The 27,871-nt window shown below is 39.7% G+C and overlaps 1 protein-coding gene across 3 annotated transcripts in view; it reads right to left on the reverse strand.

Annotated features, from left to right (window-relative positions):
- Positions 1 to 27,275, reverse strand: part of RESF1 (retroelement silencing factor 1) — a 34,735-nt gene extending 7,460 nt beyond the window's left edge. Inside the window, exons 1-5 of one of the 3 annotated variants that reach the window (XM_028144136.2) lie at positions 27,165 to 27,275; positions 25,161 to 25,248; positions 22,616 to 22,675; positions 9,347 to 9,408; positions 226 to 5,205 (exon numbers count right to left, since the gene is read on the reverse strand). In XM_028144136.2, the coding sequence (XP_027999937.2) occupies positions 226 to 5,146 (4,921 nt within the window). In that variant the 5' untranslated portion in view covers positions 5,147 to 5,205; positions 9,347 to 9,408; positions 22,616 to 22,675; positions 25,161 to 25,248; positions 27,165 to 27,275. The remainder of the gene's footprint in view (positions 1 to 225; positions 5,206 to 9,346; positions 9,409 to 22,615; positions 22,676 to 25,160; positions 25,249 to 27,164) is intronic. The other 2 variants (XM_008140533.3, XM_054719175.1) reach the window with 2 other exon arrangements.
- Between the last annotated feature and the right edge of the window lie 596 nt (positions 27,276 to 27,871).

The following is a 27,871-nucleotide window of genomic DNA, read 5'->3' on the forward strand; positions in this document are numbered from 1 at the left end:
TTCAGTTAACCAAGTCATGAGAAAAGTCGCATTTGTCACCCTGGGTTTGGTGACATTCCTGCTTCCACATGCCTCCCCTATTATGAGTACAATGGATGTTAACACTTTAACTATAGTGACATCAGTCAACAACTGCTTCAAAGATGGTAAAAGCTACCACTAATAATTACATATCTCATAATGTTTAAATCAAAATTTCAAATTCAGAGGACTATCATACTGGACCTTGCATAGGGGCTTGCTCCTTCCTAGGACAAAGCTGCAGATCGTCCTGTTCTTCAGTGGAGTTTGTCTTCTTATTAATCAGGCCATCTGGACATAATTTAAACTCCAGCATGCTTTGTTTTTCTGTGGTATTTTTCTTAGGTAAAGGGCTGTTAGGTTTATTTTCCACTCTCTTCTCTTTATTAACATTTTTCGGTAAACTCTCAAGTTTTGTGAGGCAAATGCTCTCTCGTTCAATACATTTAAATGCAACTCTGTTCAGATATTGTTTCCTTTGCTCCTTTGCTTGAGGAGACAAATGACTGGGTTCAACTCCATTGTTTATATTGCTGAAATTTTTATCTAATTTTGTTTTATCAATGAACATTTTATCAGGTTGCTTTCCACCAACCGTTTCTTTAACATTCCCCAAAAGGTATGATTTCGATACCTCAGAATGGTGGATTTTTGTTTTCTTAGCATGGCTTGAACAAATACTTAATGATTCTTCAGAGGTGTGCACACTGCTACTGTGTATCTCATTAGATTTCCCACAACTCCCTACTTTCATAGTAAGTTTACTGGACCTCATGGATTGAGTCTCACATGGTACACTTTTCTCACAGTTCGATTTTGATGCTTTGACACCCATTGCTTCTTTATGCTTCTGTCTTTGCAAATACTGCTCTAGCGTTATAACTTTAACTTTAGGCAAACCATCCTTAGATGAAGAGCCTGATAATTTAACATCAGATACTGACTTTTCTTTAATTTTGGATCTTTCATGGGGGTTTGACAAAAGAGTACCCGTTTTCAAAGTAACACCTCCATTTTTATTCTGATCTTGTTTAAAATACTTCATCTTCTTTATCTCTGAATTAAGTATGCTCCCTTCACCTAACTTCCTTTTCACTGAAACTTTTTGCTGACTATCACCTGTTTCCAATTTTCTCTCTTCTGGCAATAATTCCTGTACAAATGAACCATTCTTTATATGCGAATCTTTATTTTTATTTGTACAGAAACCTGGCTTTGCTTTAGGTGGACTTGAATTTTGTCCTATGATCTTTCTCTGTGAGCTCTCTTCAGAAAACTTTCTTTTATCACTAGAGTGAAAACGTATCTCATGAAATTTCAGTTTTCCTTTCCTTATGTGACCTTGTAAGGAATCTAGTTTTTTAACCCCTTTAGAGAAAGATGGACCGGTTAATTCTTGTTCTGTCCTTAGTGAGCTGTATTTTGGTTTGGATATATCTTTCATAGTCCTGCCTTGTTCTATTTCAGAAAAATGTTTTTTCCCAATTGGAAAAGTCAGAGCAATCTTTGTATTGTTATTTGCAGAACTCTTAAGTACTATGGAATCATCTTTATCAGAGTTACTCTCTCCTTGCTTACAACTGTTGGTCTCCAGAGAACACTGATCTTTCCCGTTTTCGACCTTTGAAGTCAAGGTCTTGATGGAATTACATTGGCACTGGGGAACTCCTTCATAAACATTAGAAAGCCAACCCAATGCACAACAACGGACATCATCTTTCTCTGAATCCATTACACTATTAGAACCATCTGTATGTACTGCTGAGTCACACTGGATTTTTTTTGTGACAGGGTTTTCTGTCTCACATTGTGTCAATTTATCTGCCTCACAAGATTCATCATTCTGTTCAGGAAATAATTCTTTCATTTGCTCAGAGTTTAATATTGTAATCTTTATCTGGTCAGTTGCATCTTTGGAGTCACAGCTGGTTTCATCACAAGACTCATCTTTTGAGTTTGGGACTGTTATTTGCTGTACTGGAGACTCTTCATGAATGTTCACAGGCTCAATACCATAGGGAAATTCTTTTGCAAGTTCTGAAAGCTGATTGTGTGGGAAGATGGATGTGCTATCAAGAATCTCATTTACTGCAGGATCCTGGGCAGTGTGATTGCAGGACACATCAATTTCCTGAGAGTTACTTTCCTGAGGAGCAGGTGATGAACACATATCTTTAGCTGTGCTTACTTTTTTAGTATAATGCTTCAAATTGCTTTCCGCTGGATTTTCACTAGAGTCAGCATGCTTCAAAAATGATGACTCTGGAGGTTGTGGTGACTTTGATTGATCAAGTATTTTACATGAAACATCTGTGTACTGTAAAAAATTACCTTCTTGTAAACCAAGCTCTTTTTCAGTGATAATGTCTAATTGTACGGTTTGTTTTTTAGTACTAATCACTTGGAGATTAGGTAATTTCTGTGGCTCAATCTTTTCAATAGGTGGGTTGAATATCTTTGCTATTTGATAATTATAAGATGTATCACCTTCAACAAGAGAACATATATTGTCAATCTGCAACAACTCACTACTCTCAGTATCACTGTCTCTTGAGTTAGATGAGGTTTGCTGATCACTCACAGGACAGTGAGTATCTGGTTCAGAGTTTATCGGATTTCCTTGACTGGTATTAGGCACACCTTCTGATTTACTGTTAATTGATGCATTTTGCTTTTCCTCCTGAATTAGTGGGAAAATCTTGGTTTTTGTTATACTTGTAACTGGTTCGTTCACTTTCAAAACAGCAGTCACTCTTGTGTTTTCTGCCCATTGATTCTGTAAACTACAAACACTGCCTTCTTTAATAACCGGATAGACTGGTGCAGGTAAAGGATCAGGTGGTATTCCTTTGACAGGCAATGTTTTGATGTCTGAAATTAAGGGTGACACCACAGCAATCTGAAGTTCTGTTCCCTTTACAGTAGTTGCACTTGAAGATTCATAATTTTGCACTACCATTGGCAGAGTTGTAACTTGTGAGCAGTTTTCCTTCTTATTCTGAGAATTTCCCACAAGTGAAACTGGAGTTTTATCACAGATTTCCCCAGCTTTCAAGAGTCCAACTGCTGTTCTGTGTGTGTTTAACTCATTACACTGTTTTTTTTCTGTAGGTTTGGAAGGTTGTTTTCTCCACAGATTAAGACACGTTGCTAGCAATTCCAAAGAATGACTATCAGCATTCAGAGTAACTCCAGTTGGGGAGGATTTATGGTCAAGGCAAAAAGAATTTTCTGGTATCTTGGCATTTATATTACAACAGCTTGGAGTCTCCATGGTTTTCAAGTTCAGTTGGTTATCAGTGATTTGGGTATTGACATTCATTTCAGAACTTTGTGGTTTCGAATCCTGAATAGTTTCACAACCATCTTCCATTACCCTTTTCTCAATTTCATCTCCATGTTTAAGGAGATTAATAAGTAGCCTATTTTCATTTAGGTATTTTGAAGCACATGACTCAAAGGCCATAGACTGAGTAACTGAAATTGTTTCAGAACTTGTTTGCACATTTTTTTCAACATTGACTACATTTCCTGATGAAAACTCGTTTTGCTCCATAGCTGGTATCTTGAAAGAAGTGCTATCTTTTAAATTATGTATCTGGTCTGGCACTGGCCCCTTTCCCGCACACACAGAATTTAGTGAAATGGAATTAACCTGGTGAGAATTTCTGAAATTGGTCTCTTGAATGTTAGGATTCAAAGTAGTTTTTTCTATTTCCACTACTGTTGGTGATTTATCCTCTACAGTCTCTGGAGTGGCTGGGGTTACCTGTGATCCAAAATGGATTTTGCCAGTTTGTTTCAGTGAAAGTTCAGAATTTTGAGTTGATTCACTATTAGCTTTAATACAACCTGATGACATTAAAACATTTTTATCAATTTTAATTTTCCTAGCCAGTTCACAAAATTTTTTTTTCATTTCTATTAATTGTTTAATATCCTTCACTAACTTTTCTTTTGCAAGACTTGTGTCGGGTACTTGACTTGAAGTCAGATTACAAAAATCTACTTTTTCTTCTTGATTACTTTGAGGAAGAATCTGAACATCATCCGCAGAAGATCTAGTGGGGTCATTAAAAGGCTGATTGATATTAGTATTTACTTTCACGTTACAAAAATTTCCAACCATGCTTACATTTTCATTGAGGTTTTGCTGTTGAAAGCTCCTGCAAAAGTCTTTCCTTATTTCTGAAATGTGTGCTTCTTGACTCTGAGGAACGTCACTAGAAGAGTGAGTAGTAACATGCTGAGTATTTTGCAAAGTTTGGCTTACATATCTACAATCATAAGGAGTAGGAAGTCTTTTTTCAGTCTGAAGAACTGCAATTTGATAGGATGGTAGTGGTGAAGTCTGCTTTGACTGTAATGTCAGTGCAGAATTTGAAGGATGACTATTTTTAACTTGTACTGATGTAAGTGGCATAGGATTTTGTTTCTGAAGAGCAGGACTTTGCAAAAAGCTTTGTGATGGATAACTGTATTGCTCTGGATGTGGTCTGTAATCTGCATAAGTCAGTCCATTGGATGTATACTGTTGTGCCCAGTCAGCCTGTCGCTCTGATAAAGATGAGGTAAGTCTCTGGTTTCCTTGATAAGTTACAGGAACTCTTACAGAATTAGAAGGGACCATCTGTCCTCGCCTAGAATAGATTTCTGATGATACAAATTGATTCTGTAGTGCATTTACATTTGGTGGATTAGTTCTAAAACTAGTTGGTTGAGAAACAGCTGTCCCCGTATGAGAAAACATAGAATTACTCACTGGTGAGTTTGCCCACACATTTTGTGCAACTCCTGGAGATATTTGCAAACTGTTATTTAGTTGATTGGATCCTTTTACATTTGCATATGTTTTTCTTTCCACTGAAGCTTGTGAGGCAAAAATTGTCCTACTATGCATATCAGAAGCAGAGATTTGTTGAGGAGCTGTATTTCTGATGTTGAGGGCTGACTGTGGAACTGGATTTGAGTTACTCAGAAACATGCATGCAGGGTGGTTACTTCCAGGAGGGTTTAAAGGTACTTGAAATGGTGTACTTATTATACTTGGATCCAAAAATGATGGCTGTTTTTTAGGATACATTGGTGGTAAGGTGACACTTTTCGGTTTTGCATTCCAATCCATTGTTGATTGATTAGAAGTAGTAGAAGTATATTAAAAACCAGGTTTTTGATGTGAGGAATCTGTAAAAAATAAAGGCCTTTTATTATTAAGCTGTTTGCCTGGACAGAACTTCTTTTAAAATTACTTTACCTGAATACCAATTCTGACTATATCTATCATATTTCCTGAACATTCAGATTAGACAAATCCTCATTTTAATTTCCACAAGAGAAATAGCAAAGGAGGATGCAACAACATGGCAAATGTCAATATTTCTAGGATATTTAACTGTAGTGTGTAGTATAATTCATCCTACACACTACAGTTAACACTTGGTTACATTTAAGTGGTGTTTCAAGTATCTCTTTATTCTAAGTAATCCACATTCACTATTTTAAAAAGACAGAAAATGTTACTACCTATCACTACTTTCTATACACCATAAGTGAGTATCAGCTGTTACACCTTCTCTTTCAGAAAATTTTGATACATACACACACACACACACACACACACACACACACTAACACATAGCCCTTGCTGGTGTGGCTGAGTTGGTTTGAGAGTTCGCCCATGCACTGAAAGGTTCTTGTTACCGTTTCAATTCCTGGTCATAGCATATAGAATCAAGTTGCAGGTTTGATGCCTAGGAATACTTCACAGCTTATTTAATGAGGGGTACAGATGAGAGGCAACCACTTTGTGTTTCTCTCTTCCCCCCTTTCTTTTCTCCCTTCTCTCCTGCCTCTCATTCCCCCCCCCCCCGCTAAAAATCAATAAAAACCTATTAAAAAATAAAACACTAATATATAAATGAAGCCTCCTTTTTTAAAAACAAATGGAATCCTACCAAACTTTGCATTTTGCCTGATTTTCATTACCATACCAAGGATATCTTATCATTTCACTAACCTATCTACCTCATTGTTTGGATAACATTCTACTTTATGGCTGCACCACCATTTAAACAGTCCTCTATTGACTAAATACAGGTGTACCCTGTAAATTTATTGCACTTTCCTTTATTGCATTACAAATTGAAGGTAAGAGGCGCGATCGTAACCAAGCTATATGATAGGAGAAAGACAGGTAAAATAAAATTAAACAACCTTGACTTAAACATATTTATAACCAACAACTTAAGAATATACATTCTTTCCCAGTGCACAAGAATTTTTACCAAAATTAATCATATGGCTAGGCCACAAATAAATCTCAAATTTCAAAGGATTAAAAATGATTCAGATTAATTAAGTGGAATTAACCTAGAAATTATGGACCAAAGGTAACTATAAATTGCAAAACAATTGAGAAATAAAGAATGCTTGATACACTTGAGGGAAAAGAGAGACAGAGAATGAATCTGGTGTCTCTTATTCTACTTACAATGACACCAGTCCTTTTGGATTAAGGACCTACCCTGTGACCTCATTTAAATTTTATTACATCCCTAAAAGGCCCAACTACAAATACAATCACATTGGATGTGAGGGCTGGGGGTTTGGAAACACAATTTAGTTCTTAACAGTCTCCTATCATCCCAATGTTCACTAATAAGACCTGAAGACTGGTGGAGGAGGGAATGCGAGGGGTTGAAGAAGTTAATAGAGGCAAAAGGAGGACCTAAGTAATACTTTCAAAAATAAAAAATTTTAGGAAAAGAAAAAAAGACCAGAAGATAATTTATAGCATTAAACAGACTAAAACAAAGAAACTGAGAAATAATCCAAACATCAAAAGAACCGAGAATAAATTGAACCACAGAAATGAAATAAAGACAGTAAAATAAACAAAAAATTAACAAAAATACAGAGATTCAAACTCAAGCTGATTCTCTAAAAAAAAACTAAATAAATTAAGCTTCAGCTCTCTGACAACACTGACCATGAAAAAGACACAACACTATACCAGGGAAGAAGGATATCACTAAATCATGCGACATTAAAATTATAAATATTTACTGTAAGTAACTATATTCCAATACATACAAAATTTAGGTGAAAAGAAGACATTCCTTTAAAAACACACCTCACCAGCTGACATAATATCATCTCTTTTAACATTTGTCTTTATTGGAGCATTCTAACAATAATTTATAGAATCATTAATCCAATATAACCTCTTTTAAAAAAGGAAAAAAAGGGGACTCTATTTTACAGCTCATTTAATAAGTCTGGCATACCAAAAGCTGAAAAGGAAAATTAACAAGCCAATCTCCATCAAAAAGACAACTGTAAAAATCCTAAGCAAAATGTTAGCTAACCGCCGAAACCGGTTTGGCTCAGTGGATAGAGCGTCGGTCTGCGGACTCTTGGGTCCCAGGTTCGATTCCGGTCAAGGGCATGTGCATTGGTTGCAGGCACATCCCCGGTGGGGGGTGTGCAGGAGGCAGCTGGTCGATGTTTCTCTCTCATCGATGTTTCTAGCTCTCTATCCCTCTCCCTTCCTCTCTGTAAAAAAATCAATAAAACATATTTTTTTTAAAAAATGTTAGCTAACCATATGGGGTAACATGTGAAAGAATAACACATTATGATTAAATCGGGTTTTAGGAACACAAGATTTGCCATTTAAATATTAACCAAAGTAATTACAATAATTTTTTAAAAAATGGATCACTTCAATAGATGCAAAGAACTTGATTTTAACCTCTAGACCAGTGATTTTAACCTTTTTCATATCACAGTGTACAAACTAATTACTACAATTCCCAGGCACACTAAAAAATATATTTTATGCAGATCTGACAAAAATAACAAAGTATTAAGTGTAAGGATAAGCCATATTCAAACATTTGAAGACAACTAGGGAGATTAATTATCTCATAATTTACCTATAAACTAGAGGCCTGGTGCATGAAATTAATGCACGGGGAGGGGGGGGAGGGGCCTCCCAGCCTGGCCTGGGCCCTCCCACAGTGCAGGAGCCCCGTGATCAATCGGCCACCCATCTGGGGCTCTTCAATGGATTGCACCAAAGAGGTAGGCCAGAGCCTACAATGTAGAGAAGTGGGAACCACCTCTACACCACACACTCAGTATCAAGCCCCTGCCCACCTGTACACAACCAGCCCCACCCACCCAAGCACACCCCACTGTGCACACAGCCTCCTGGTGATGGCTCATTTTGGCGTGAGGGCATCTCAACCACATAAGCTTTTATTAATAGGATTCAATGCAATCCAAGTAAAATCCTCAGATTTTGGTGGAAATTTATAAGCTGATTCTAAAATTTACATGGAAATGCAAAAAAAAAGATAATAACAAAGACAAACTTTTATATGTATAGATGTGAATTGGAACAAGATCAGATGACAGAATAGGTTATAGTTTATTCACTAAACTCAAGAAAAATAAGATTCATGGTCTGAACAAAATATAAGGAGAAAAATCTATGTATTCCTTACATGTGTTCTCCTAGATAAGGTCCTTAATAAGATAACTGATCGACCAGGTAGAAGTTTAATTCAAAATTAAAAGCAACACTTCTAAAAGTTATTGATACCTAATAAATTCTCCCATCTCTGAATTTGGGGGTAGTCTGTAATGAATTGAATTGCGTGTACCCCTAGATACATGACTGAAGGCCTAAACCCCATTGTGATTGCAGTTGGAGATAGGGCGTTTAGGATAGTCTTTAATGTTAAGTGAGATTGTTAGGGTAAGTCCCTAACCCAACAGGGCCAGTGTCCTTATAAGAGAAAACACTAAGTGTATGCAGATAAAGGAAAGTTGACATGAGGTCACATAGGGAAGGTGACTATCCACAAGCCAAGGAGAGAAACCTCAGGAGAAACCAAACACCTGATTTTATGCATCAAGGCTCTAGAACTGAGCCATCCAGGTTGTGGTTATTTTGTTAGAGCAGACTAATACAGATCATATGGGTATGAAGAGAAATGACCCTTATGAATAATTTGGCATATTTTACCCCTTCTCTCTCCTTGAGGAGACAGAAGACACTTAAGGCCTGCAAAAGGATCCCTGAAATTAGAGGGAAGTTCTGTTTTCTGACTTTTTTTATTGCAGTCTGTACTTTTGAATACAATGTACTTACTCTTATACCGTTTACATGGAAATGCAAAAAATAGACTTCATCAGAGATAGATTTCCAGTCTATTGTTTTAATTTCTCTTGGAAAAAAGAAATCATTTTGCCAGAAAATCTCCACCTTGCCTGCATCCTTTATCAAACCCTCAGCTGTTACAACAGTGGCACTCACCTGAAAAACTCCAGCTAGACTGAACATATGAATCTCCTCTACACAGGAGCAGCCCAAGTTTTCTGAGAAAACAAAAATGAAATCACTTAAGCCAGCAGACTAATTTTACTTCATGAACATAAAGATCAAACTCAACATTGGCCCTAACCGGTTTGGCTCAATGGGTACAGCGTTGGCCTGTGGACACAATGTCCCAGGTTCAATTCCAGTTAAGGGAACATGCCCAGGTTGTGGGTTGGATCCCCAGTAAGAGGTGTGCAGGAGGCAGCCAGTCAATGGCTTTAATCATTGATGTTTCTATCTCTTTCTTCCTCTCCCTTCATGATAGCAATAAAAATGCTTAAAAAAAACAAAAAACAACTCAACATTGCCCAGTAATTCTACCTCATTATATTAAAATTTTATTTACATTGGAAATAATTTTATCCCTAGCTGGTTTTGCTCAGTGGATAGTGTGTTGACCTGAGGACTGAAGGGTCCCGAGTTCGAATCCAGGCAAGGGCACATGTTGGGGTTGCAGGCTCAAATCCCAGTAGGGGGGTGTGCAGAAGGCAGCCAATCAATGATTCTCATCTTTAATGTTCCTATCTCTCTCCATTTAAAAATCCCATGTAATAAAGGGGGGAACATGCTAATTGACCCTCACGCCATCACAAAAATGGCAGCGCCCACAGCCAATAGGAAGGAATATGCTAATTGACTGCCCACCCTCAAAGATGGCGGTTCCCACAGCCAATAAGGAGGGACTATGCTAATTGACCATCATGCCCTCAAAGATGGCGAAGCCCTCAAAGATGGTGGTGCCCAGCCCCCTCAGCCCCCAGGCGGGCCCAGCTGCTCCCCACGTCTGCCTCTGGAGTCCCTCAGTCCCCTCAGCCCCCAGGGCCGGCCCGAGATGCAGGCAAGCCCCAGATGGCAGCTGCCCAGCCACCCAGGGCCGCCCAAGGCTCAGGTAACCAGGGCTGGCTGAGGCTCGTGCTGCCAGCAGTGGCAGCACCAGAGGTTTGATGGGGTATAGCTTTCCCCTGATTGCCGGGTCGCCTCCCACCACTGAGGGCTCCCGGACTGCCCCCTCCAGTGCATGAATTTCCATGCACCGGGCCTCTAGTTTAAAAATAAAAAGCTCAACAATATGCTGTCTCCAATAGACAGACTTTAGATCCAAAGATACAAGTAGGTTGAAAGTAAATGGGGAGAATGACTTAATTATCAGATAAAATGGTAATAAAAAAATGTTATTAGAGATTAAGAGACATTTTATAACCATACAAGGGTCAAGCCACCCAGAAAATATCGCAATTATAAACAAATATGCACCTAACAGCATTAAAATATAAGAAGCAAAAAATATAAACAAGGGAGTAGTAATTCAGAGTCTAAGACTTCCATTCCCCCCTTTCAACAAATTGGCAGAAAAAAAAATCAAGAAAAATACTTTTAAACACATTATACACTCCTAAATTCACCTTTCCCTTTTCTTCTCTCCACTCCCCTCACGCCACTACCTGTGGTACCATTAACTTCCCCATTCCCAAGCTCCAAGTGACCTTCCTTTGCCTCTATAACTTATTTCCTAATCCCATTTATTCTAGGAATTACTTTTTCTACCTGTGATTTTATAAATAAATGTTCTTATTAAAAAAAAACACAACGGTAAAAATAAAACAATACAGTGAATTGTAAGTCAGTGACCTATTGGTGGCATGTAGGTTTAAGGCTCTATCCTCTCTAGTAGTTACTGTGGGCTAGATCCAATAGTTCAAGAACTCTTGTCAACTGGTAAAAGGGTCAGCCAGCAACCCAGAAATGGAAACAGGTGCCACCAAAACATCAAAACACTGGAATCTTATATTCGGTTGCAGGGAATTCTCCTGGGAACATCCTTGCTTTGACTTAGCTATAGGTAAATTAGTGAACCCTAAATGATAATCCTAGATACTGTTTGTACAAATTTGGCTCTATTTGTGATGTAATATTATTATAATTGTTTTTCTTGAAATATTAATATTTATTGCATGTAACATTATACTTAAAATTGTTTTTCTTGAAATATTCATGTTTATTGCAAAAATTTTTTAAAATATTAAAAAGTTTGGCACTACTAACCCCAACTTTCTGACGGTAAGGTTTAAAATTAACAGAATAGGTAATATTAGTATGTTAATGCTGATTAGATGTGGCATCCCTCCCTGGGAGGCAAGTGTTTCTTGCAAATTCAGAGGCATAATTCACATATTCCTATTCTGAGAATTCATGGTTATATCCTTTGTGTCATAAAAAGGTCTTTAAATTTTTCACTTTAAAAAATCCTGGCCGAAGCCAGTTTTGTTCAGTGGATAGAGCGTCGGTCTGCGGACTGAAGGGTCCCAGGTTTGATTCCGGTCAAGGGTTTGTACAATGGTTACGGGCACATCCGGGGGGTGGGGGGGGAGTGTGCAGGAGGCAGCAGGTCAATGTTTCTCTCTCATAGATGTTTCTGGCTCTCTATCACTCTCCCTTCCTCTCTGTAAAAAAATCAGTAAAATACATATATATATATTTTTAAAATCCCACATGCTTGAAATAGACAAAGTCTATCTTTAGGTCTGACAGTTTCAGGATTTCAAACTTGTATATTATTACTGTTACTTCCTATGAGAAAACTGGCAATAAAGCTAGTCACTAAAAGCCAAACTCGAAGTTGTGAATCTAGCTGGTGTGGTTTAGAGACTGAGCATCAAATATATAAACTAGGAGGTCACAGTTCAATTCCCAGTCAGGGAACATGCCTGGGTTGGGGCCTCAATCCCCTGCAGGAAACAGCCAAACAATGATTCTCTTTCATCATTGATGTTTCTCTCTCCCTCTCCCTTCCTAAAACCCATAAAGATATACATACATGCGTGCGCGGGCACACACACACACACACACACACACACACACACACACGCACAAACATATATACATATTGTCTTTAGAAGTTGTGAATACCAAAGTGGGAACTCCAAAATACAAATTAATTTGTGAAGCAGGGAAAAAAGTGAATAGCTGCTATAAATGAAGACCTAAATCTACTAAAATCTAATACATGCAGATGTCCCATTTGCTCCAATAATCCTACTTCTCGGAATATATTCCCAAGAAAACAGGATATACTAGGTGTACCCATTACTAATGTGGATTTTTCAATAGAACTGATATGTATGCTATTTTGTTGTATTGGCAACAAACTTCAAAACTTCATTATGTCCAATTTTCTGAAGGTATTAGCATCTTAGATACTTTATGCTTAAAAATGTCCAATTTCGTGACAAAAAAAGCATTTGCGGTGAGTTTTAATTCATTACTTTATTTTGAAGAAAAAATTATATGGGAAGCTTATGGTGAATATATGCTCCATCTCAAGATACTTGTGAATGCTGGTTTAAACCTTTAAAGGTGATGATTTCAATGTAAAAGAATGTCGAGATCAACGAAAAAAGTTTGAAGACCAATTATAAGCATTATTGGATGAAGATGCATGTCCAACTCAAAACAACTTGCAGAAAGATTAAAAGTTGCTCAGCCAACAATTTCCAATCACCTACAAGCAATGGGAAAGATTTTAAAGAAAGGAGAATGGGCCATAGCTGGTAAGGGTCCTAGGTTCGATTACAGTCAAGGGCACATGCCTGGGTTGTGGGCTCGATTCCCAGTGTGGGATGTACAGGAGGCAGCCAATCAATGATTCTCTCTCATCATTCTCATCATTAATGTTTGTCTCTCTCCCTCTCCTTTCCTCTCTGAAATCAATAAAAATATATTTTTAAAAATAATAAAGGAAAGTGTGTACCACATCAACTGAATGAAAAACAAATGGAAAACCGAAAATTCATCAGTAAAATGTCGCTTCAACAGCACAAAAAGAAAGTCTTTTTTGCATCAAATTGTGACTGGCGATGAAAAGTGGATTTATCGCCAAAACCGGTTTGGCTCAGTGGATAGAGCATCGGCCTGCGGACTCAAGGGTCCCAGGTTCGATTCCGGTTAAGGGCATGTACCTTGGTTGTGGGCACATCCCCGGTGGGGAGTGTGCAAGAGGCAGCTGATCGATGTTTCTCTCTCCTCGATGTTTCTAACTCTCTATCCCTCTCTCTTCCTCTCTGTAAGAAATCAATAAAATATATTTAAAAAAATATTTAAAAAAAAAGAAAAGAAAAGAAAGACTATGAGTCAGTAGTTTCCATAGAAATTACTTCAGTAGCATTTTAAAAAAAAAAAAAAAAGTGGATTTATCTTGAGAATCCCAAACGCACAAAATCATGGGTTGATCCAGGTTAACCATCAACATCAACTGCAAGACCAAATCACTTTGGAAAGAAGACAATGCTCTGTGTTGCATTTGGTGGCATCAGGAAGGTGTGGTATATTATGAGCTTCTAAAACCATGTGAAACCGTTAATACTAATCGCTACCAACAATAATCAATTTAAACCATGCTTTGATCGTGACCAGAATGTGCCAGAAGACACAGCAAAGTAATTTTGCTTCATGATGATGCACCATCACACTTCAAAACCAGTTAAAGACACATTAAAAGATCTTGCCTGGGCAGTATTAACACACCTTCTGTATTCAGCAGACCTTGCTCCTTCCGATTACTGCTTGTTACAATTGATGGCACACGCACTTTCTGAGCAGCACTTCAAAACGTACAAAGAAGTGGAAAATTTGGTCTCTGAATGGTTTGCAGCAAAACAAGAAAAGTTTTTTGGGATGCTATCCATAAATTATCTGAAAGATGGGGGAAATGTGTAGCGAGCAATGGACATTACTTTAAATAAAGCACTTTTGATGTTTCTCTTGAAATTATCATGTTTTCTTTTATTACAAAATCCACATTAACCAATACACCTAGTATGCACCCCTATGTTCACAGCAGCACAATTTATCATAGCTAAGATTTGGAAACAACCTGAGTGCCCATCAGCAGATGTGTGGATTAGAAAACTGTGGTACATCTACACAACGAAATATTACACTGCTGTAAAAAGAAGGAATTCTTACCATTTGCAACAGCATGGATGGAAATAGAGAGCATTATGCTAAGTGAAATAAGCCAGTCAGAGCAAAATAAGTATCACATTATCTCATTCATTTGTGTAATGAATAAAAGCATCGAACATACTGTCCAACCTTTGAGGGAAGGTTGAGGGGGGGCGGGGGGTTAAGGGGGTAAGAGATCAACCAAAGGGCTTGTAGGCATGTATATGAGCATAACCAATGGACATAGACCAGTGATGGCGAACCTGACACGCGTGTCAGCACTGACACGCATAGCCATTTCTGATGACACGCGGCCGCATGCTGAGGATGAAACATTTGCTGCTCCTGAGGATGAAACATTTGCGACTAGAGTCTTGGAGTTAGTTTTTTCCTCAAAGTGACACACTACCCGAGTTACGCTCAGTTTTTTGGCGAAGTCTGACACACCAAGCTCAAAAGGTTGCCCATCACTGACATAGAGAGTAGGGGGTGAGGGCATGTGCTGGGGGTGGGAGCGGCTGGGAGAGGTCAATGGGGGAAAAAGATTCATGTAATACTTTAAAGAAAGAATTTGAATAAATAAATAAGAGACTTATGCCCTAGATTTGGCTCAGTGGATCAAGTGTCAGGGACTGCAGACCACAAAAGTTCCAGGCTTGATTCCAGTCAAGGTTAAGTATCTTGGTTGCAGGCTCCTCCCTGGCCCTGGGACAGGACCCTGGTTGGGGATTGTGCAGGAGGCAACCAATTGATATGTTTCTCTCACATCAATGTTTCTTTCTCTCAGTCTTTCCCTCTCTCTTCCACTCTCCTTAAAAAAAAAAAAAAAGGAAAAATATCCTCGGGCGAGGATTAACAACAACAAAAAATGTATGTGAAATACATTTTTTCACTTTAAAATACTTTATATCCGTGGATAGAGCGTTGGCCTGTGGACTTAACCCTTTGCACTCGCTTGCTTTTTTCTTGATTCCTTTTTTCTAATGCTAACCGTGTCGAGTCTCGACATTCGAGTGCAAAAGGTTAAGGGTCCCAGGTTCGATTCTGGTCAGGAGCATGTACATTGGTTGTGAGCACATCCCCAGTGGGAGATGTGCGGGAGGCAGCTGATCGATGTTTCTCTCATCGATGTTTCTGGCTCTCTATCCCTCTCCCTTCCTCTCTGTAAAAAATAAAAAAAGTGTATTTTAAAAAAAAGAGAGAGACTGAATTGGGGTAACACAAAGATGGATATTTATACACTATCTAGCAAGCTTCAATGAATATTTATTGAATGAATAAACATCTGTAGTGACTCAAAACCAAATTTAAGATAAGTCCTTATTTTAATTTATAGATGTGTCTATGCCAATCGTGATTTCATGTGTATTTCAATACCTTCTTTAAAAAACATATGTATACACACACACATATACACATGACATAAGACTTCTCAACTGAAAAGCCACAGAAAATCTGTTTTGGCATTTAAAAAATTTTTTTTTATCTATTTCAAAGAGAAAGAGGGAAAGATAGAAACATCAATTATGAAGGAGAATCACTGATTGGCTCCTGCACACCCCACATTGGGGGACCAGCCAGCAACCCCAGCAAATACGCCCTGACCAAGAATCATAACGTGACCTCCTGATTTATAGGTCAATGCTCAACCACTACTGAGTCATGCAGGCTGGACTGTTTGGGCATTTTTAATTGAAATTTTCCATTATGTCTAACACTTCCACAAGCCAAAGTTTATTTGGAGAGTGCCTACTGATATGCTTAAATTAAGGAAAACCAGCATTTCATTGAAAAACTGATTTGCATTGGGAAAACCTCTAATAAAAAAAGTTTACTAAAACCACAAACACCAACATTCTAAGTGTAAGAGCCACTTTTCAGGAATTCCAAAAGTATTGTGATTTACTGAACCTGTTGTAGCTCTGGGTTTTTGTATCCTCAATCATCAGAGAAGTTAGGTTACCAGTCCTTGAAATAGGCTTTGAAGACTAAAGACTACAGTATTCTAAATTTTACAATATTTATAATACAACACTATTATTTATAAAACAACTTCATTAATACTAATAGCTAACATTTGAGAATTTACTATATGCAAAGAATTTTCCTGAATGCTCTAAATACATGATCACATTTAATTGTCACAATAAATGAAGTTAAGCAGTCTTCCCTAAGCAGTATCACCATGCTCAGCAGGGCAAGAAGTCCTACAATCACCGCTGTAAAGCTGGTGGTTCTCCATACTGCCACATAGAAAGGAGAAAGACCAAAGGGATTCACATGACATTTACTACTTACTCAAACAGGAAAACCAGTAGCAGTGTTCCAGTCCTAGAAGGTCATACTGAGGGGCTCATGAGAACACAGGCTCTGCAGGAGCCATCTGTAGCCATTGTATAGCATTGCAACTACACGCCCCAGGGTAAGGGTGGTAAAATCCTGTGCTCAACTCAAAGTAGGCACAAGAAACAACACTGTGGCTACTTCTCACAGGGCTGCGTATCAACATTTGTTCTGGGAGGACTTGCAGGGTCCCCTGCCAACGTGTGGGTCAGACAGAGTTGAACCACGCAGCCCATGGGAAGGCAAAGGTCATCAGAGCACCATGGTGAAGCCGTTTGCCTACCTCTAGTCTCCCATCTTGCATGTATCCATCTACTCTCTTCAGACTCTCAGGCCACTCAATCAAATACTCTAATTTCGTACTTTCTCCTAGGCAACACCAGGCTGAGTGACTAGACTTCGACTCTGAACAGGAAGACCAGGCCTTTCTTGGGTCAGCCCACAACCAGACTCCCTGCTAGCTAAATATGTCCCATATACCATGCCCAGGTTCACCAGTAAGAGCCACATGAAAAACAGGAGTGGAAAGTAAACTCCTCTTTTTCCTGATTAAGTAATCCAGGTATCCAAATCATTATATCCATGACTGGCTAGCAGAGCAATGCAACTACCATTCTGCAAGAAAGTTTCCACTTTAGGTAACCCATGAAAACAACACAGGGGTTTGCAGCACTGGCTCCTTCCCCACCCTCCACCCGTACAACTGAAAATCCAAGTGTAACTTTTTACTCCACAACTTTAACTAGTCTACTGTTGACTGAAATGCCTTACTAATAACAACACACTTTGAATGTCACATGTATGATATATTGTATTCTTACAAAGTTATACTACTGTATTTGTTGAAAAGTAAATCCTTGTATAAATGGATCTTCACCATTTAAACCCATGTTGTTCAAGGGTCAATTTTCTTGTTGTGTTATTTCCTAAAGTGGGAATTAAAGATAAGAGAATACACATGGAGTCAGTTAACCTTCCTTGGAGTTCTGCCTAGTACAAAAAAAAAAAAAAAAAAGATCCATTATGGTCTCAAACATCTAAAAATCTGACAACTGCAAGTAAAGGATTCATGTTTAGCAGCCAAGTATAAGCTATATAAGGATGCAGTATTCTGTTCGGGTACAAACTGTATTAGGAATATTAAGTATCACTTACTAAAATGAGCTAATTTTGTGCCTCCTGACATAGAAAGATTATTTCCATAAAAGTGACCATGTCCCATATAACAGGCTGAAATGCCACTGAAGAGAAATCTGATAGAACCGTTATTCCCTGTTAGTTAACCCCTCATTATAAATCACATTCCAGTTGTCCAGGTTCTGTTGAGAGGGTAGCAAGAACCACAATACAGTTATTTTATGGGGATGGGTAAATAGCCAGACTTCATAAAACTGAACATTGAGATTAATGATGCAAGAGGACCTCAAGTACCAGAAGAGACCTATTGGACAGAATATACTTTCTTGTCAGCAGGATCAAGTAAGGGATGACAGATCCAGCAATCAGTTAAATTCAGAGCCATAATTATTGCCTAGTTAATACATACAAGGGTGTTCTGCTGTCCCTTAATCAGGAACCACAGAAAATCATGACTAATAGGATAAGGTATTCAGGGATTCTCCCAAAGACACAAACCCCAAGGACATTCACTCCCAAAGTCAGCATCTGCTGAAAGTTTCTAAGTGTCCTTGGATTAAGATCTCCCATTGGCCAGCAGTTATGTTGAGGATGGTGGCAACAACCTTGGGTAAATTAGATTAATGGTTGAGACTCTCTCCCGGGTCTATTGTCTTCCTTCCCTAACAAACAGGGGAACTATGCAAGTTTTGCTGGGTGAGAAGGGATGGCAATCACTCTGTGAAACTGACTGATCACATGCTCTAAGTCACACTAGCCACAACATACTTTGTCCAATGACATGGTCATGTAGGAAAAAAAAGGTGAAAGCTGGTAAGAATAGTGTGGCAGTGAATCTTTAGGACCATAATGAAGCAGTCACCTACCTGAGATGATTTTTCTATCACTCAGTAAACACCTTTCAATTACTTTAAACCAAAACTACATGTGGCATTAAAGAGATTTGCAAAAATACAAAACAATGCTACTCTTTTCTCTATTATCTTTGGAAAATATTTATATAATAAACATGTAAAGTTTTATTGTACTTTTAAACATTTTTTAAATTTCCTCCGTTTTCGTTTCTAATGTAGTGAATATTGTTGTAACCTACATAAACAAATGTTCTTTGGAATCCTGAAGAGTTTTCTTCTTGAGTCCATGTGCCCCTGCAGTTTGCAGCTGCAGGAAAAGTATGCCCATGCAATTCTCATGCGGCAAAAAGATGGAAGCAGACACCTTACACCTCTATGGAATTTGCCTGTGCATATTTTTTCTTTCCTGTTGGGTCTATATTATATCTTTGCTGTCTGATTAGTATTGTCAAAAAGAATCAAAAGGCTAAATGTTAAGCCACTTGCCCCCAAGACAGCAAATCAAGTCTTAATTGCAGTTTCAGGCCCAGGGGGAAGTAATCACAAATTAGTGAGATAATCTATCTGAAAATATCAAAGTCAGGTGACCTTGTCTGAAACAATCCTTCCTTCTTTAATTAATTTTCTTGCCCCAACTAGGGGGGAGAGAGGGGAGAGGGGATCACTGGAGTAAAGAGGGGGACTTATGTATTACTGTCAATAAGGAATTTTTTTTTTCTTGCCCCAACCAGTTTCTTATAAAACCCTTCCATTTCCACTTATTTTTATTTAATTTTTCAATTATGTTGACATGTAATACTTTATTTTCTACTACTTCCTGCAGTACCTCTGTATTTACTAGAGGGGATCGTTCAATAAAGCCAATCAGATCTTCAAATTTTTGGGCTAAATTTTAATAATACAAAACTACAGTAAATAAGACCATGTGGTTCTGACATAGAAGAGATATTAATCAATGGAATAGAAACCAAATAAAAACTTCACATTTGCCAAAACCGGTTTGACTCAGTGGATAGAGCGTCAACCTCGGACTGAAAGGTCCCGGGTTCGATTCCGGTCAAGGGCATGTACCTTGGTTGCGGGCACATCCCCAGTAGGGGGGTGTGCAGGAGGCAGCTGATTGATGTTTCTCTCTCATTGATGTTTCTAACTCTCTATCCCTCTCTTCCTCTCTGTAAAAAAATCAATAAAATATTAAAAAAAAACAACCTTCACATTTATGGTCACCAGTAAGAAACTAGAATTCAGAATACACAAATTCTTACAATTCAACAACACAATGACAACTCAAATTTTAAGTCCATAAAAGTTTTGTCTCACAGGTGTGGCTCTTCAAACCATGAACCAGGAGGTCATATCCGTGGACCCATAAAATAAGGTCACAGTTTGATTCAAGGTCAGGGCATATGCCCAGGTTTTGGGCTCGATCCTCAGTAGGGGCATGCAGGAGGCAGCCAATAAATGATTCTCATCATTGATGTTTCTATTTCTCCCTCTCCTTTCCCTCTGAAATCAATAAAAACATATTTTAAAGAACATAAAGTCTATAAAGGTTTTGGATAGCCCCTTTCTCCAAAACAAGATACACAAATAGCTAATAAGATGATTGTCATTAATCATCAGGGAAATACAATAAAAACCCACAATAGGGTACCACTTCTTGCTCACTATGATGGCTATAATTAAAAACACAAGTGTTGATATGGATGTGGGCAAACTGGATGGAACTCATGCTTTGATACTGAGAATATAAGTGGCTCACCTCCTTTGAATAACAGTCTGGCAGTTTCTCAAAAGGTCAAATGGAAAAATTATCCTCAGGGGAAGATTTAATAATAAAAACTAAAAAACGTTTATATCAAACCTCATCCAGCATGGCCAATGGTGAACCTGAGGAGGGGTAGTGAAGGATTAAAGAAAACAAGAGAATATAGTTGGAGCCAAGTGGATCACTGTGCCTGGATAAGGACACAGTTACCACCCCCCTGACCCCCCATCCCCCACCCCCCACCCCCGCCTGTAAGCCAAATTATTTTATAGTCAGATCACACAAACCAAAACAAGGCAGTGGTCAAGGTATTTACAATGTTCTTTCCAGTTTCAAATCTGCTTCTTTCCTATTACTGCAATTCTCTGAACTCTTTATCAAGCTTTGTTTTGGCAGCACTTGCTATACCTCCCACAGCCCACAGCCCTCAGCTACCTAGGTCGGACTACAAGGTCGGACTATAAGGTCAACCTTACATACAACCATAGCCTTTGGTTATAATTGTGCTGGGAGGGCTTTGCCCTCCAAGCTGGGACTTGTATGTGGCTTTCCCACAAGAGACCTTGCCCTCTCGTTAGTCCAAGGCTTGATCCTGTACAAACGCTGTAGCTGCTCTCCACATATATAAATTTTATTTATTTGAAAATGAAAACTTTCAAATGTTACCATGTGACAGAGCAATTTCACTCCTAGGTATACATACCCAAGGCCCAAAAATGTCTATACCAGTGGTTCTCAACCTTCTTAATGCCGCGCCCCTTTAATACAGTTCACGTTCTGGTGACCCCTAACCATAAAATTATTTTCGTTGCTACTTCATAACTGTAATTTTGCTACTGTTATGAATCGTAATGTAAATATCTGATATGCAGGATGTCTTAGGCGACCCCTGTGAAAGGGTCTCGTTTGACCCCCAAAGGGGTTGAGAACTGCTGGTCTATACTAACACTTGTACTTTAATACTCACAGCAGCATTACTCATAGTAGCCAAAATGTAGAAACAACACAATGTCTATTAACATGAAAGGATAAGAACAAAATTTGGCATTATCTACACAATATAGCATTATTTAGCAATAAAAGGAATGTACATATGTGTCAACATGGGATAAACCTTGAAAATACTGTTCTAGATCAGAGAACAAAAGACCACATGATTTCATCTGTATGATACTCATATGTGAATATACTTAAAACCTGTACACTGTAAATGGGTTAATTGAATAATATGAATGTGGTATATGAATTACCTCTAAGCTACTTTACAAAAACAAAAATACATACACAGCATTTTCCTGTTACTAGCAATACATACACATGACCCAATGAGAGCCAATGGAATTTGAATTTTTGGTGGAGCAAGCAGACAACGGGCATGATCAGTGCAAGTTGAAACTGTTGGGTATGTGAACAAAAGCAGGTAGTTAAACCTAACAAGCTCAGTGACCAACATAACCTCACAGGGTGATCAGCATAAATTCCTAACCACTATATGGATAGCCCATGGACAGACAATAGTTTGGGGCGGGGGGGGGGGGGGGGGGGGGGGGAGTGGAAGGGAAAGGGGTCCATGGGGGGAGAAAGAGGACAGAGTACTTTCAACAATAAAGTTAAATTTAAAAACGAAAAAAATTTCTAACTGGGCAGGCCATGGTGGGTAGTTACCCCAGGCCTAAGACTTACTCAGTAAAAGGTGTACCTTTCCCTTAAGCAAGCCCCTGTCCATTGTTCTTGTACACCTAGGGCAACACACCTTTGAAATGCCAGAGTAATTTTGCCAGTCCCCTACCTGAGGTACAACCTGAAGGGAGCACAAGATCTTATTGCCAGTATACCATGCCTATTTATTGTAAAATGTTAATATCCTGTCTCTCCATTTTACTTTTTATCCAGTGATTTCCACCCCATTGCTTTCTCCAGCCTCTGTAATCAACAGCCAATTAATTTCATGTAAATCCCTTTTCCTTTGTTGATTACAAATGCATAAAAACAAATGCATAATTAACATTCTCCAGAGCATTTTCTTAGTCTGTTGAGGTCTTGCTTCCATGCATGTCCTCAGTTAGGCTCAAATAAACTTATAAAATTTTTCTATAGGTTTGGACACTCATTGACAGATAAATGCCTAGAGATACTGGGACCACACATTGAAGGGAATTGTACCTGAGAATGAAGTCAATGCTGAAGCCAAGCACAATTCAGAGATGCAGGATCAAGCCATACCTGGAGGTCAAATTACATAACCTTTAATTATGTGACCCAATAAATTTTCTTTTGGGGCTTAAAAAAACACAGTAATCTACTGATGGTTTCTATCTCTTAAACTTTATAAGAGTACAATAATTCCTTATAACAGTTTGCAACTTTAACCACAAGTAAAAAACTTTATTTGCAAATAAAGTCTTGTAATTTGAGAACCATAGTGACTCATTAAATCTCTGCAATCATTATTAACTATTAACAAATGTCTCACTTGCTTTTCAATTTACAAGCACTCTTAGGATATTAAGAATAAATAGTTGCATAGCTACCTCCCAACAAAACATTTAGAATTCGTCAAGGTCCACATAATTACTTCTTTCTTTACAAGGCTTATTGCAAAGTAAATGTTTTAAAACTTTTTTAATGTGTTTTATTCATTTCTGAGAGAGGAAGAAGAGAGGGATAGAAACATCAATGAGAATCCTTTATTGGGTGCCTCCTGCACACCTGCCACTGGGGATCAAGCCAGCACCCTGAAGATGTGCCCTGACCAGAAATCAAACCCATGACAACCACTGAGCCACATAGGCCAGGCACAAAGTAAATTTTAACTTGCATTTCTATAAACAGGGTTGGTAAATTATTATCTCTAGCTCACATTGAATGTTTTTTATGTCTCTTTCACACAGTATGCCTCCAGTGGGGGATGAGGGGTCTAGAAAAAACCTAGATAGACAAAGATTTGAAATTCACCTTTATAAAAGGCTTTTAAAACAATAGGTTAGATCAAATCTCTAAATATTTGTTACTATTGTGTCCAAGACCATAATAACTTGAGGTGGGAGCTTTCAGCACTTCAGGGAAGTAATACAGAAAATATAGAAAAGTAAAATTTTGGAGCAAATTTGCCCTTCGTGGAGAATTTAATGGAGGCATTCATGATTTCAAAAAAAGCCTACAGGTAAAAACTAAGAGTTGTGTCTGGTACTTCCTTATAAGAACAGAACCTACAATAGGATCTATAGTGAAAACTCCATACAAAGCCGATTAAGTTCATGTAGAGCTGGAATTAGTTACCTGAATTTTGTATAATATCTAGTATACTGTCTTAGGTCATAAAATGTATTTCCTCTAAAATGGCAACAGCTAAAATTTATTAAGCCATTACCATGTGTCAGGAGCTGTGTTATAACACAGTGCATTTGGAACAGGTCCTGACACAGCAATCCAAGAGGTAGTTACTACAGTTATCCTCATTTTACAGATCAGATAACTGAGACAAAGCAGTTAAATATCTCCCCAAGGTTGTACTGAGAGTAAAAGTAGTAGAGCCAAGATCTGAAGCTGTGATTGCAAACACTGTGGTCTTAATCATCCCTCTTGCATTTTATAAGATGAAAGCCCAGGAGGTGACCACTCTGGCTTTATTGGTTGGTCTCTCACAGAATGGTTCACCCAAAGTTGTGCTGGTGTTCAACACCATGTGCCAGAAATAATAAAAGCAACCAAATAAGAAACAGAGCAGCACATCAAAATTAAAATGCCAAAGGTTTAATACAAAGAAAGAATCTTAAAACAGCAAGGAGGAGACCTGGCCAGATTGGCTCAGCCTTCGGAATGAAGCCTTCGGATAGCATCAGCCTTCGGAATGAAGGGTCCCAGGTTTGATTCCGGTTAAGGGGCACATACCTGGGTTTCGGGCTTGATCGCCAGGAGGGGGCATGCAGGAGGCAGCCAATCAATGATTCTCTCTCATCATTGATGTGCTCTTTCTCCCTCTCCTTTCCTCTTTGAAATCAATAAAAATACATTTTTTTAAAAAAATAGCAAGGGAGCTTAGTTACCTACAATTGAGCGCCCATATGACTGCCAGCTGATTTCTCAACAAAAACTTTGCAGGCCAGAGGGGAGTGGCAAGAACTATTCAGAGATGAACAGCAAGGACCTAGAAGCAAGATTACTATACCCAGCAAAGCTATCATTTAGAATTTCAAGTCAGATAAGGAGCTTCACAAACAAGGAAAAGCTAACCTAGTTTTATCACCACCAAGCAGTATTACATGAACTGTTGAAGGGTCTTCTTTAAGATGAAGAAAAAAAGAAAAATTTGAACAAGAGGCTGGACATGGACTTATGAACCAGGAGGTCAAGGCACATACCTGGGTTGCAGGCTGGATCCCCAGTGGGAGGTATGCAGGAGGCAGCCGGATCAATGATTCTTGTATTATCATTGATGTTTCTATCTCTCGCTCTCTCCTCTCCCTCTCTCTCTCTTTTCCTCTCAGAAATCAATAAAAATATATGTTGAAAAAAAAATCTCTTCCATTATCTTGCCAAGATGAATTACGGTACTCACCGTCCATGCTAAGCTAATCACATTATTTCTAAGCTTTGTCATCAAATCCATTGTGTACTGTAGTTTAATTTTTAGCCAATGCAGATTCATTTAATTAATAATTTTGTTCCATAGCAGATATATTAGGCTACCTAAAAGTGGCATACTTACCTCTAAATGTAGCTCTTTCATTATAGTATGTGTTCCCATTTCTCTCCAAACATGTCAGTGTCCCTCCACAATGTTTACTTCTTTGATCCTGGGACATCAAGAAACTACTATATAATTACTTATTATAAAATTTATATATCACCTTTACTTACATTACATTTACAATAAAAATACATGCCAATCTGTTCACTTGATGACACTGCTGGGCAAAGCTGTTACTTAAAAGTTGCAAGAAAAGCATACTAATTTTCTTGAATTTTTCAAGTGTGCAAAGAAAAACACTAGGTCAAGGCCCCACAGGTTGTGGCTCAATGGTTGAGCATAGACCCATGAAACAGGATCAGGACAACCGATCATTGATTCTCATCACTGATGTTTCTGAATGTCCCTCCCTCTCCGAAAAAATCAATGAAAATGTATTTTTTAAAAACACACTCACAGCCGAAACCGGTTTGGCTCAGTGGATAGAGCGTCAGCCTACGGACTGAAGGGTCCATGGTAGGATTCCGGTCAAGGGCATGTACCTTGATTGCGGGCACATCCCCAGTAGGGGGTGTGCAGGAGGCAGCTAATCGATGTTTCTCTCCCATCGATGTTTCTAACTCCCTATTCCTCTCCCTTCCTCTCTGTAAAAAATCAATAAAATATATTTAACACACACACACACACACACACAACACACACACAAAACACTAGGTCTGGCCTAAATTGCCGTTCACTACTCAAGTTAGAATTCATGTACCCTTCCGCCAGGTCTACTACTGTCCTTTCATTCCCAAACAAAAGTCCTTTGGCCGGGTGGCTCAGTTAGCTGGTGCGTCCTCCATTACACCAGAGGTTCTGGGTTCATTCCTGGTCAAGGCACCTTCCTAGGTTACGGGTTCCATTCCCGGTTGGGGTATGCGAGGCAACCAAAGGATGATACATACACATCGATGTCTCCCTCTCTGTAAAGTCAATAAAAATATATCCTCGAATTTAGTTAAAAAAAAAAAAAGTTCCTTACCTTAACAATTTTATTAGATTAGTGAAAGAACCCAACAGTACAGGGGGGGAAAAAAAAAAACAACACAAAAAAACACGTCAGTAACCGAAACCTAAACTCTCGTGCATTGTAATACTACAGATGTGAACTTACAGCTAACATTAAGGTCTGCAACCCGGCCCATTGAAATGCACTGTAAGCTCCTGCAGCATCGCCTGTGCCCTTTACCGTGAAGACAAGTATCACCACTAAACTGTTTCCACTTGAAGCAATTCCCCGAAAGCTGGCGGCTGCACCCGGGACCCTCGGGGCTTGTGCCGAGGGCGGCCGCGTCCCTCGAGAACGCCTCCCGCTAAACCCGGGGGGCACCCGTGCTCCGAAAAATGCCTCCAGGTCGGAGCGAACTATTGCCGAGGAACGAAAACATCCCTGGCACCGGCGCGTTCGCGGGCCACTTGGAGTTCAAGTGGGGCGTTTGTTTCGGGAGGAAGAGCCCAATCATGGGGGTGGGGCGGAAGGGAACGGCCAATACAGACGAAGCGCAAAACAAAGATTTTTTTTCCCCCCCCCCACCCCAGCGACAGAAAGTAAGTGAAACCAGAAGCTGCTCTTACACCTCCCCACCTATCCAGCCTCCCCGTAGTAGCTGGACCAAGTGCGTCCCCGCGGGGGCTGCCGGCGACCTCCAACGGCGAGGCGGCGCCCTCGGGCTCCCGCGAGGCAAGCCTGGCCCCAGCCGCTCGGGCACCGCGAGCCGGTCGGCGGGTCGGGCGGGGCGGGCGGCCGGGCCCGGGCGGCGGCCCGCGGGGCGCGCGAGCCGACGGGGAACCTCCCCACCGGGAGCCGCCCCAGCACCCTCAGCCCGCGCGGCTCCGTCACGGCCTCTGAACAAAAGCGCCCGGCGGACGGGCGCGCGCCCTGTGTCTGCCCGCGGGCACCTGAGCTCCCGGTGCCCCCTGCCCGGCCAGGGACGCGAGAAGGTGAGCGAGGGACAGCGGGCTGCGCGGTCCCACACTTACCGACCAGCACAGACCCCAGCCGGGGCGAGAGAAGAGACGCGCCGGCCTCCCGGGTGCCAGAGTTTTTAATCAACTCGGCCCGCCTCCAGGGGCGGGTCCAGTGGCCAGGCCGGGGCTCCCGGAACAGCTGGGCTCCGCCCTGAAGGGGGAACCAAGGCCCCTGCGAGGCCGGCGCCGCCGCGGTCCTAGTGCCGCCCGGCTACGCAGCCGCCGCGGCCAGCCCCGCCCTCCAGTGGATCACGCGGAAGTTTGCAAAGCATGTTCGCGCTTCCAGTGGTGTAAACGTCTCCAGCCAGGGTCCTCTCCCTTTAATTTGAATCAGAATCGCCCGTGGCGGCTGGTTAAAAAGGGATTAAAGAGCACCACCTGTGGAATCACCAATTCATTAGGTCTACTGTTGCTGCTGGTCTCAGAACCAGTGGGTCAGTTATGAGGTCTGCAAAGTTTCTATAAAGCATGTGAAAAAAAGTGCACCAAGTATAAAGCCTAAGGAGTTGTATTGGTTGGTTGGTTGGTTGTTTTTAGCCTATTGCAGTAGGAAGAACGTCCATTAATGCAGAGGAACCTTCTAAAAAAAAAAAGGAAATATCTTTATTTTTTTTTCCTCTTTTTTTTTAGACTTTTTTTTATAGGAGGGTTTTTATAGGAGGAAGTAAACAAGGGGATCCTGTCTGAGTGACTTAAGAATGAAAAGCGGCAGAGATGTA

Source organism: Eptesicus fuscus, chromosome 7 (assembly GCF_027574615.1).
Source record: "Eptesicus fuscus isolate TK198812 chromosome 7, DD_ASM_mEF_20220401, whole genome shotgun sequence".
NCBI classification, from domain to species: domain Eukaryota; kingdom Metazoa; phylum Chordata; class Mammalia; order Chiroptera; family Vespertilionidae; genus Eptesicus; species Eptesicus fuscus.